Here is a 13,159-nt window from a genome sequence, read left to right on the forward strand (position 1 = left end):
GTAGGAGAAGTACAACATAGGGATTATATTTCTTTTGTGTTTCTGATTCTCTCTCTCACTGTTTTGCTTTACAAATGGGATGAGGTCATCCTGATTAAACTACAATATGAGGTTTACTACCGTCGCCTGATTGAGTCCGTTTTTTAACCACTGAATACGGTTTAAACGGGCCTCCTGTGAGACATGAAAATCACAATCTCCTTCTCGCAGTTAGGGACACTCGGCTGTGAATGCATAGAAGAGCTGAAATCGAGTTTCTCGTGTGATGCATTTCCTCAGCGATTAAAGTGACAGAAAGCATCTTTCATTCCTATGAAGACAGTTTTAGGATAAGGGCGGAAATTACAAATCAATTTGCTGACTATTTGTTTTCAATGATTTGTTTGCTCACTTTTACCCAAGCCTTGCAAATTCACAGTATGTGAAACTATTGCTTTTCACAAAGGGGAAGCGCCAAGTATTCAGGAATTAGCCAAGCAAGGAAATCACAAGGTAAGGCCCCTCGTTTCAGCTGGCAGGCTAGCATTCAGATTTAAAATAAGGAGGTTTAATATTTTCCATCTAATAATGACAAACAGCAGCTAAGCTCAGTCACAAATGTGTTATTCATGCGGATAATGATAAATAGGACAGAAAGCTTTTACTGGCTCCAATCTTTGCAAGACATCACCAATAAAGAGGAAAACACAAACCTCTGCAGCCTGTCTTCTGTCTCCAGCACCAAAGCACCAAAAACTGTAGTTCTTCCAATGGAGGCTGCTTGAGCTGGATATGGAGATGGATGGATGTAGCTTGCTAGCACTGACTAGCTTGGCAACCTAAAGCTAAAAATTAAGCTAACACAAAAGTGGCAAAAAAACGGTAGTTCCTCCACTGGCTCAAACATGGAGTCATTCCCTTTAGTTTCATGTTTAGATCCTGGTACAAAACATTTTTACCTTCTATGGATATTTTCACTCCATTTTATGAACTCTGAGTATGCTCGATGTGTTTACCCATATGGAAAAGAAATAGTAAAAACTTATAAAAGACTTGTATAAGATGTGGCCTACTTCATATAGTGAATCATATAAGGCTTATATGATTTACTCATGAAAGTGGCACTTTCTCATTACTTTCATATATTGTTTTAGTAAGTATCCAAAACATACAAGTTTCATTTATATAATTTTTCAAGGGCTCCTATATCTGTTTTCACTCTTGTATGCCTTTCATACAAATTTCACACAAGACAGATACAAAATTTATAAGATTTATATATATCTTTTCCATATGGGTATAACTCATCCACATGAATATTTGAATGAAGGGTGTGGCTGTTTTGATTGACAAACGTCCCAATATTTGTATCTGGAGCCAGCTGGTGTCTGCTAGGCTTCATCCACTACATTGAGTGATTAAATTGGACCTCTTCGCTCTGTGTGTGTGATGCGGGAGCCCAGCTAATTTATGGTTTGCTTCTGTTTTAGTGAGAGAAATTCCAGCATTTACTTGTGCTTTATTAGTACAGTTTGTGATTACTGTTTGCTAACCAAGCTAATGAGTGTTAGCTGTTAACTTAGTGCTCCACCCACTGATTATAATGTAGCTAAGTTAATGGCATGTTTGGTGAATAATTTTGACTCAGAATAAAGACTTGAGGCCAAACCTAATGAACAAACTAATCTATATTCAGGTAAGCAGCAGAAACCAAATGTCCATACAAGGGAAACAAGGGAGACCAGACAGCAGGAGAACAGTATGAGCGATACAATGTGACAAAGAGCTGAGGAAAACTAAGGGCTTAAATAGATACACACAAGGTTATTGGGGAGAGGGGACACAGCTGTGTAAAACAAAACACAGGTGCACAGAATCTAGCTAACAAGTCAAGGGGAAACAAAACTAAAGAAAACACAAAATAAAATTAGCAGTTAACAAATTAAAACAGGAAGTGACTAAACACAAGATGCATAAATGCAAACACAGAAGGAGAAGAAAAATAACTTTGTGGAATAAATAGTTACTAAAAGTACTAAGAAAACACAACCTGGAAATATCATGAAAAAGCCAAAAGAAAAAAAAAAAGAAAATAAGGCCTGAATATGAAAATATAAATAACAGAAAATATCAAAATTAACAAAACTAAAATATTAAACTTGGGTGGTCACAGACCCCGAAAGATGACAGTTAACTTCTGTCTTAAAGAAGCCAACATGGCAGCAGACAGATAGTTCGACCTAAAGCTGGCTACGGCTTTTATAGGCCACTGTCTAAAAGCACACTACTCTCTGTTCTTAAAAAAACACAAACAAAAAACAAACAATAGCCATCAATCTTCTAAATGTTGACGATGTTTTTATTTGACTGTGAAAACTGTTTTAAATCATAGCTGAAAAATTAATTATGCTTAATGGGTCATCCACATAGGAAGTGATTCCCTCATCATGCATCACTCTGTAGCTGTAGATGGGATGCAAGGACAATTCAGCTGCCTAGGAAACCCAGCGTTATTGACAAATATAGCTGTCTTGATTTCAGCTTACAGACTCAGTACCTATGAAATGTCTACACAAACCTTTTCTCTTCTTGCTGAACTAAAACGTAGCATCAGCTCCAAGGCTGTAAGATTATCGGCTGTACATGTGTGTCCTCCACTGACTGCAGCAGAGTCGCTGGTATCAGGTTTTTGCTCGTCAGTCATTTTATTCTGAACGTCTGCAGAGTGAGGAAGGATCACTGGCTGAACTGCTATGATGGCAGTGAATATCCTAATGTTACACTAAAGTATTAGCAATGTTCTTTGATCATTTACCCAGCGTTTGTATTAACGCTGCAGTTACAGCAGCTTCACATTTGCAGAGCGGCATACAAAGACGTAACCACTCACAACAGGCAAATACAGATGTATTTGTCAAGAGCTGTTAAGTAAGTGAACCCTTAGAAAGCTAAAAATCACAAATTTAAATCTGGTCACATGTGCACTCATAATCAGCAACTAGGTTTGGACTCAAGTTTCACTTACTTGAACGCTTCTGGATCTTTAGTGGATCTCGCCTGTGAAATAGTCACTGAGAGTGAAAATGGACTTTTATGAATAAATACTTGAATAAATACTTAAGACACAGTTATAAATATTTTCAAGGCAAATTCACTAATGTTCTCATATGGTAACGGCTGCTTTATAGTCAGTCATTCATTATGGTTGCAACAACAATCAGCAGTTTAAAACTGTACCCTACTTGGCTTGAGATTGGGTTAACTTTACCATGTAACTATATACTGTTTATAATTTTACACTATTACTTGTTATTTGGACCCAGTACTTTAAAAGGTACCAGTTTTACACACATCTTTAGCTTACTGTCTTAGTGTATTTGTTAAAGTAAGCAGTCCATTTAAGAATAAAAAAAAATATATCACTGGGTAAAAACATCCTTCTGTCTGGATGATTAATTTATATATTTATAAACCACTTATAGACAGTCTTAAAGTGGGTTAAAGAAGGGGAATCACACTGAGTATAATGATGGGAATGAACATTTAACCTGTGATTATACCTATCCCAGCAAAGCTTATGAAGCTTTTCTGTCAGTCACATTTAAGGAGGTATTTGTGATATGGAATTTAAAAACTTCATAAATCTTTCATTCAACTTTCAGAAGATAAACTTAAGCCACAACATACGATATCCTCACTACAAACGGTTAAGCGTTATGGCCTCCAGCAGAGTCGAAGAATAGCAGCCAAATCGCAGCCATTGTGAGGAGCCGGGTTGGGTGCAATCAACACATCCATCCATAGGCTTCGTTTTATAATAGGATCATGAAATTTGGATAAAGACTTACAGTTCAAGTGGTCAAATCACACTTTATATGGTAGCTTTTGATTTTTTTCTACTTTATTCTTCTTCTTTGGCCGAATGTGATACGTTAATATCCTGCAGATTCTTTGGAAAACTAGAAGCATGCTAATGAAACTCACAGCCTCACACGAACAACACGTCATAAGGGAGTGACAAAAACCGACATAGAACTGCAACAGTTGTAATCATCTGTTGGGTATTTAAGGCCCAGTTTACAATTATTGGTGGCGTATTGAATATACCTGAACATTTCAAGTATTGATGACCATACTGTATTTAGCATTTTTCATGTGATTATTCATTAAAACTAATGGGATGAATTCCTGCCACTTAATAAACTTTTTCAAGTTTATTCCACCTGGATTTGAAGTTTAAAGAATGACGGCATGTTTACATCCTGAATTTTCAATTCTGGTGAAGGAACAATACTTGAATTTAAATCAACACATAAAATAGTTTGCAACAGAATAATTAAGTAAACTAAACTAGAGCTAAAGCTGCATGTGCACTGGTGGATAAAGTTTGACAAAGTGACTGAAACATTAGCTCAGTAGGTCGTGCTTTCTAAATTGTCCGTGAATACACTCTGAGCGTTAGAAAAACAGGAAAAAAGATCTGTGAGAGCAAATGTTATTGTTACAATTCTAAGAATAATATTTGCCTGTTTTTATGGATAACAGCAACTTACAAAAGGGGGCGCTGTTGAGGCAGAAAACTCTTTCTGAAAACTCCTCTGAATGGCAGCCCTCCTTTTCATGCTGACATTCTCAGAGATCCCACATAGAGGCAAACAGAGTGACTGCTGGCAGGCAGTGATGCTGCTCTGCTTTACTTACTGAATGAGTAAATTAGACGACTGGATCTGTATCACTGTAAAAAGTTCAATACTTTTTGTTGTGTTGATAAGTTGTATGAAAAGGAAGAGCCTCAAGGTTCGAAACCCAGGATTTTTTTTTTTTCTCCAAAGGTCGACACTTTTACTCCCCAATCACCAAGAGATGACGTGGGCGGAGGAAGTCAAAGTGAAACACTTGAAATAACTGATGAGACAGCAGCACATGAGCATGCAGTCGTAAAACAGAGAAATGCTTTTGAGCAAGGCATTACCACACTGGTAAATGTGACATCTAGTATGCCACAAGTGCCATAAAAATCCAGCTGCTGCATATCCTGGGGTCATCTATTCTATCACATGTTCAGAGTAAGAGTTTTTCTGTTGATTGGTCACATTTCAAATTACAATGACACTGCAATACAGGAAATGTCCAACACAGTGGCACAAAACAAATCCACCACCTATCAGAGTGCATAAATACTGAAGAGCGTTCCTGCAATTGACTGTCTGAGAATAAGAAACCATGATAACATGAGCTTGTGTGCAATAGTCCAAACACGACAGAGTTACAGGTCTGGAAAACACTTCTGATACAGAAATTTGGAGCTTAATTAAATATTTGAAACGGTCCTTTTCATTCCTTTTACGAAGACGGATGTTTAATATTTATTTGTCCATCTTTTTACCCAGTTGGTGGCCTAATTTCAGCACTCACAGGTACATCTCGACAAGGTGGCTGCACATTTTTCCATTATTTCTGTGGCGATCTTCAAAATTCACTCCCCACCAAATCAAATTCTGTCGCCTCTTCGCCTAAATTTTTCTGGGCTTTTGTTTTAAAAAACAGCAGCAAAGTGGGACTCGACAGAGTTCTTTTACATTTTCAGAACAGCCTCAAAAGTAATGATAATACTAATAATAGTCATAAAAAAATCACTGTCCTGCTACTTTTTTTTTTTTTTTACCATAATCAAAAGATGGAAACATTTATGTTTAGAATAACAAGTATTTAAAAATATATAGTCTAAAATTAATGACTGGATTTTACTGGCAGTAAACTTTGACAACATTATGTCTGCAACATTTTACAAAGCACACACATTACTCCAGGTGATATGAACAAAATTTATATATACCGCATGGATGCCTCATCATCACTCATATAACTGAGGGATATTAAATGAATTGTTCTGAGATGAGGAAAATGTCATAACTTTTATTCTCACACAGCATTTAGGTCATATTAACAATAGCAGATCTTCTGGAGAGCATGCTTTTATAAACACCCCATATGGAGCAAAAACAGACACTTTCATTCAACAAAAGCTATTAAATATCATTTACAGGGGAGTGAAATCTTCCACCGAAGACATTGATCAAAACACAAGTTGAAAACTTGTCTTCCTTGATATGATATAGACAGTGAATTCCAACTTATGAGCTCCTCCATGGTCCCAAATTAACTTATGAAACTTTATATATATATATATATACACACACACACACACACAAATGTGCTACACAGACCAGCAATGTTAGAAACTATTGTCAGGATGTAAGAAATCGACCAACAAAATTAACCAAGTACCCTACAAAAATGCAGCTCACTGTGAACTTGTAACTAGTGTAGCACTGACTGTATTGCACTATTTTAAAGTCTACTGTTTAAGATGACTATAAGGTGTGTTACAACATCCTGGTGTCCTCTCTTTTCACGTGATCTAGTGTCTTGTCGTGGCATTTGCTCTTTTTGTTCTGGTGAGTTTTGACGTGTTTTGCCAAGTGGTCACTCCTCATGAACCTTTTGCAGCAGTCCGGGCAAACAAAGCGCTTCTCCCCTGTGTGAGTCCTCAGGTGTCTCTGCAGCTCATCCGACCTGGTGAAACTCTTGCCACAGAACAGCCAGTTGCACACAAACGGCCGCTCCCCCGAGTGCCACCTCAGGTGCGCTTTGAGGTGAGAAGTTTTCCCATAAACTTTCCCGCAACCCGGTATGTGGCAAATGTGCTGCTTCTTCTTCCCTGGCTCGTCGCTGGACGTGGAGGACTGGCAGTTCGGACACCTGCATCTCCTGCACCGCCGCGCAGTCGCGAGGGGGGACTTTGTGTGCAGCAGAGCGGCGATTTGCGTCTGGTATTGCGCAAAGTCCGTGTGTCCCAGAACCAAGCCCCTCTGCAGCTGGAAGCGGTGAGGACCGAGTGAGGAAGAGTGGCTTACGTGGTTCCCCTGCTGGAGGCTCCACCACGGAATATCCTCTCCAGGGTTTGGGGACAACTGTCTCTGCTGCTGGTGCACAAGGCCAGAGGGTCCCGTGACAAAACTTGGCATCGCGGGCGGAATGGGCGCTGGAGCCGCGTAGCTGACGGCGGGGACGTAGGTGGGAGGGCAGGTGGACTGCATGGAGCAAGGCAGCATCTTCACGGGGGAGAAGTCATAGGGGTACGAGGGGTCCGCCGGAGGGGTGAGGGGCAGTTCGTGGTGGGAGCTGAAGGGGCTCTGGATGTGCGCAGAGAGCTGGGGCTTGGAGGATAGTCCGAAAGTAGAGTTGTTGGCCAGGCTGCTCTGAGGGTTTCCCTCGTTAGTCCACGGGTGAAATAAACGCGAAGGAGAACCCAGCGTGGGATCGTAGGGGACCTGGAGGAAATCAGCGGGGTTTGATCCGTGGTTATGCCCGATCCTGTTGCAAGTGGCAGCCAGGAGAGCCAGCGGAGAGTGCTTACAGTTCTCTGGGGAAGAGTTTGGAGTGCGATCCTGGATAACCGAGACACACATTTTTTTAACGTTATGATCTCAGTTTAACACATTTATGACACATTTATGCCACTTTTAATTATGACAAAATGGTCGTTCTGAAATCGGAATCTAATTGATGAAGTCAATCGTGATGATGTGACACAAAAGTTGGCGGCATGTTGCAGCAGGACTCATTAAGCCCACAAACAATTAGCGTCGGAAATGAGAAGACACGTATTTTGAGCATAAACTGAAGTTAGCAACTTCACAAGTTCTTAAAAGTGGTGAAAAGTGAAGAGAAACTTGCGCACAAACCTGAAGAAAAGCCTGAAGTGTTTCATTCCGCAGTACAGCCACTGCTGCCATGGTAAACGTCCTCCTCCGCTCGGTGAAGACGAATAAAAAATAAAAGCACTAATTTAGACAAATATGCTCATTCGCGGTACACAAAAAAATATATCTTGTCGAGCAGGGCTTCACTCTCCAGTGCTTCCTCTCTCCGATATATCCTTGGTCTATCTGAAGAGTGAGGGATCACTTCTTAGAATTTGATAAGGACTTTGGTGGGCCGCCAGCCAGTCAGAAATAAGATTTATTACTTTGAAGTTTGCCGCTGCCCAATCATCAAAGAATAGCGGCTCTTTGAGAGGGGAAAGCAAATCCTTTGAATCCACAAAGCTCCTATGGTGTGTTTGTTGGTCTGGATAAAGGAGCTGATTATTAGGGGGGCTGGGAAGGGAGGAGATAAAGGCGGGACAATTAATGAAGTAATCACTATGTGGGAAATGTATATACACAAATAATTGGATTTTCTTGATCAAAGACCCCCATGCCGCCTGGAGACCCCAGTATTGGATGCTGTAGTCATCTGATCCTCTTTTTTGTAATTAAGGATTTGTAGCAGAACCCTATGTGACAATGTGACATTGTTATCTCTGGAGATCTCCAAGAGCGTTGCCTCACTGTTTGATGGAGGAAAGAGACCAAATCAAGTGACTCAACACAAAGTTCTCATCTCTGAAGAATCTGCGTCTCTTTTACATTTCAAGCTTAAATTACAAAAAAAAAAAAAAAAAAAAAAAAAAAAAAAAAAATCTTTGTTGTGCCTTTGAACTGAAACACTTAATTATGCCCTCTCTGAATTATTTAAATACTTATTTCCCCTTCACTCGTTTCAATCAGTTGTTTTATCAGAACCTCAATCCAGCTCATTCTTTCCCAAACCAAACTAAAAGCCTGAAGGAAAAATAAAAAGAAAAACTCCCAGCAGGTAATTTAAATGAGTATTTTCTAACACATCAGATAAGTGAGGTGACAAAGGTAGCACTTAAAATGTGGACATCTCAGTTATGTTTTCTTCTTATGTCTTTATGACTGAACAGGAGGTCCCGAAAACCAGAAAGAAACTAATGATCCCATCCACTGCAGCTTCTCGAAAAAGAAAAAAAAAGAAAGAAACCTGAGCTAACACATCCTGTAATACTGCATCCTTTCTGTTTCAGAGCATTTAATGAAGGCAAAAGTATGCAATTTTCATAAGATAACATCCGCAACTTTTTTTTTTAAATGTGTTGCTGAGCTGGAAAAAAATGGAAGTTGTAGTTCAACTCTCTGATCTTTATCTGGCTTCCCTGCAGAAACAATCACTGTCCTCTCAACTAGTTTGGAGCGGCAGATTTTGAATTAGATCTGTTCCTTTGAAGGGATTAATGTTCCCAGTTCTCTCCCACGGCTTTACACACAGTCATGAGGGAAAGGGGGAGTCCTGCTGGGCTTCACTGGAGCCATGCTAAACTACAAGACTGGCTACAGGAGTGAGTGGTGTAGTCACACTGTTAACCTTGTTTACATCAAGCTGTGGCAGCCACAGAGCTCGATGCTGCTTCAAAATATGCAAAAAATGTGGCAATCAGGAAAGTTTTAAGACAACAAGCTTGAAAATCACCTCACAGATTTCATGAAATTATAAATCTGAACAAGCAGTACTAAAAAATGGTGCTATTTACTTTTAATGTGTCACTTTAAAATTGCCCCAACCGTTGATCCTCTAAAATCAGACTTTGTTTTCAACTTATCGTGAGATGATGACCAATTAAGACACTGCTGAGCTTTATTAAAGCTCAAAACTGATTTATTGAACAACCTAATTAGGAGACATTGATAAGATGTAGTTTGGGGTTGCCAGGTTCTGAAAAGTATCCTTTCATTTGTGCTTTTGGTTTATATTTGCTAATAATTTAGTCACCAATACTATAAATATAATTTTTTTAAACAAGTGTAGCCAAGGAAGTGCAGGCAGAAGAAAAACCTGTTATAAAACGATTTATAACACATTAATAGCGGGTTTATGTGTACACCTAAAAGGAGCAAGCAAAAGAAGGAGAAGAATAAATGCAGGTTTAAAATTTTTATAAAGCTGTTAAAACTTATAAAGGCTTCATAAATGACACCTCATTGCAAATTTTTGTGAGCTTCACTGGTGCGAAACTGTTTGAAGGATCTTAGCACAAAGGAGCTCAAACTACATGAAAGGTACACGATAAAACTACAGGATGCTGTAAATTTGCTTAACCAGCTATTTGTAAGACTTCAGATGTCACTGGTTAAAAAAATATCCATAGTCTGTTCTGTAAAGTTTGTATTTGTGCAGCAAAGTGCTGTCAGTTAGTTTTTACTTCCAGGTTTAAATGTCAGATAAATGTCAAATGTTGCAATCTGCTCTCTTATGCCAACAGTAAAGGAGGAATCCACCCTAAAACAACATTTTTCTACTACAGCAGCCTGGTTCATAGGCATTAAAAACATCAGATGTTAATTCTGATTTAAGGGGGATTTCCACTTAAATCAGCTTTACATGCGAGCTGTCATATGCCATGCAAGGCATATGACAGCCATATGTGACAACTGCATGAATTCTGCGAGCCATCAGCAGTCAGAAATTATTGATATCTTCCTTTGAGATGTTCGTTTCACCCCTAAATGTGGGCTCTTACATTTTAATGCATCTCAATAGGACCCCACCTGAGGGAAGGATTTGGCTAAGCAGGACTTTGATATAGTTTGTAAGAAATTCATAACAGTGTGCTTAACACATTGTCCGGTCCCCGAGGTAATTTACTTGCTCCAAACCTTCACCATCTTATGGCCATGCCTCAAGTTTTACAGGGCCGCCTCAGCGACGGTTTGGCTAAAGGAAATTTCTGCCCGCGGCATTTGATGGGTAAAATTAACTTGGAGGGACCCCCCCCCCCCCCCGCCCCGCAACAGTTTGCTGCCTGGAAAGGTTTGAACATGGACTCAGTCAGCACCAACTATGTACTTCATAAAGCCTTTTCTAGTATAAAGTGGAGAGCTGAGCATTAGAGATAATGTTCAGAGTGCAGATATGCAGGAACCTGCATTCAGGAATCTGTATATAGAAGAACAAAAAACAAAACACTCATAGTAGTTATATATGTATATATTTTTACACTTTCTTCACAGTGCAAATCAAAGAAAACAGTGGGGTGGATCATAGACGTTCAACAGGTGACAATCATTTCTGTAAAGGGCAATTAAGGCAAAGAAAGAACGACTCATTAAGTTTTTATTGCCATAAGTTTTTAACAGTATGTGCAAGTGCCAGCACGTGCTGAAACAATTAGCTGCAACCAAACTATTGTGTCTGATCTAAAAGGGGAGAGGGAAATAATTCATCAATCTAAAATGAGAAAAAAATGTATAAAACAACAGATTTGTGGTGGGTAAAATAGTTTTGCCTACAATATCAAAATACCGTTATACATCAGTAATAAATATGAATTAAAAAAACATTTAGACACATTTATTTGACTCTTATAAAACAACAATTTACATGAAATAAATATAAATTTACAACAGATGTCAAGTGCGATGTTGGGAAGCAGGTTGTTTTGATCCATAAGACAAATGAAGGCAATCTGCAGGATAAGAGAGAAAAATAAAGATGTTAAGCAGTACATGCAAAATGCTTTTCATTATCTTTACCCAGGTTTGCACTAACATCCTATTTTAGCAGGGAGAATTCCACCTTATTCTATTGACCTCTGCCTTTGGATGTAAAAAAGTGTAGCTGTGTACGGTCTTGACATTTTTGAGCGAACTGACAGCGAGAAGAGAGGATCTGACAGAGTCGCGGGGCGACGCCACAACACGAGCCCTTTTTAACTTTCCATATTCTCTGGACAGTTGGAGAGAAAACAGGTTCCACATCTGTCTCATGCAAGAGATATCAGAGACTTGGGGATGAGTGGAGGTGGGTGAGGGGGTGCTGCATGTGTGAGAGGGAGTGTGAATGTGTGGGAGAAACAGAGAAAGACGGGGAGAGAGGGAGAGGCGCTCGAGGCTACTGGGTACTTGAGCCGCTATAATGGTGTCTCGTATGAGAAAACATCTGTGAATTTCCTCAGTGATCTACAACAAAGTATAACTCAGAGCAGTCACTCAGCAGACCTTTGAAGTTCCTGTCTGACAGAAAGCTGCCATTGTTCACAGCCCCCAACACACAGAAACTCCAACTTTGGTCTCACTAATTTTTCCTGCAACGCGATACAAGTCTTTTTTTCCCCTCTCTCTCTCCCTCTTCCAGGCCTATGAAGCCGGGGATCTCTGCCTATTCAAGAGCAAACAGCAAAGCCTTGGCAATGTGCAGGGTTGGCTTGGGGGTCAAGTAAGGCGGGACAGGTCGTTCTACCTTCTCTCAGCCCACCCTGAATGTGCTAATCCAGTCCAGCCTTAAAGAGGAAAACTCTCTCCCCTCTATGATGATGATGATGTACAGACTTGAACAGAGTGAGTTACAGCCTGCAGCGCTCTCCCAGGAACATTATAATAAAGCAACCTCACCTCCAATCACCAAACTCAGATCCAATGGACACTCCTGTGATAATCAAGTGCTATCAACCCTTCAGTTTACTGCACTTCGCTTTTTAAACATTTGTTTATTATATGACCGTCATCTTTTGTTGGAAATGTTTGTGAGCTGTTACAAATATATCACCTTTTTCCACAATCTACTAAGCAGCAGGTGGCAACGACATAACCGTGAGAAATTTGAACCTTACACTAGAAATTCTTGTCATCCTCAAAAAGCAAAAACACAAGAAAATAACAGCACTAGAAGTTGGAATATAAATATTTACAAAGTTATGTATGTTCAACTCAGTTTTGTAACTTTGCTTTAACATAAAGCTGTGTTACGTGTCTGCAGGCTGCATGCTGCTCTCCTTTTGTTTGCCATTCCCTTAGGTACGCAGACTGCAGGCTGATGTCAATTTGGGGATCTCCAACTAATTAGAGGAGGGAGACCCTGATTCGACAAACCAGGAGGGCACACTTTGATAAGGAGACTGACCTGTGGCTGGGTGTGGCTCTCTTCCCTCCTTCGAATGGTTTGGCACATGTGTAAAACTCCTCTGCTGTATTGCTTTTGTTTGATGGTTGTGGTGGGAGTAAAGTGGACTAGTTAAGTTTGGGGACCCCATACACTTACTCACGTAGAGTCTTTTTGTTAGAAACACTAAGTAAGTAGGTTGGTGCCACCCATGTAATTTTGAGCTTGTTTTGAGTTGAGCTTTAGGGTCTTTCCCCCCTGTTTTTGTTTTTCTAGGATAATAGCTCAGCTAAGTTTTGGTTTTGTCTTTTTGATGGGTTTTTTTGGCACAACCTAACTGTCCCTTTCTCCCCCACATTTGTTGTTTGAATTTGGGTTATTTATTTTGTGAGAGCGC

The 13,159-nt window shown here is 39.7% G+C and overlaps 2 protein-coding genes across 4 annotated transcripts in view; both read right to left on the minus strand.

Annotated features, from left to right (window-relative positions):
- Positions 1-1,328: 1,328 nt before the first annotated feature.
- On the minus strand, positions 1,329-10,204 carry sp5a (Sp5 transcription factor a). The gene is made up of 2 exons (XM_085134811.1): positions 7,728-10,204; positions 1,329-7,430 (listed from the first exon to the last, which is right to left on the minus strand). Exons 1-2 carry the CDS (start codon positions 7,776-7,778, stop codon positions 6,366-6,368), a joined length of 1,116 nt encoding a protein of 371 aa, XP_084990937.1. The 5' UTR covers positions 7,779-10,204; the 3' UTR covers positions 1,329-6,365.
- Positions 10,205-10,330: 126 nt separating this feature from the next.
- The window catches only part of myo3b (myosin IIIB), a 71,791-nt gene continuing 68,962 nt past the window's right edge, over positions 10,331-13,159 (minus strand). For all 3 annotated transcript variants that reach the window (XM_085134803.1, XM_085134801.1, XM_085134805.1), the window contains one exon: positions 10,331-11,350. The gene's annotated coding sequence lies outside the window, so the exon portion shown is untranslated. The remainder of the gene's footprint in view (positions 11,351-13,159) is intronic.

The sequence above is a fragment of the Neolamprologus multifasciatus genome, chromosome 16 (assembly GCF_963576455.1).
Source record: "Neolamprologus multifasciatus chromosome 16, fNeoMul1.2, whole genome shotgun sequence".
NCBI classification, from domain to species: Eukaryota; Metazoa; Chordata; class Actinopteri; order Cichliformes; family Cichlidae; genus Neolamprologus; species Neolamprologus multifasciatus.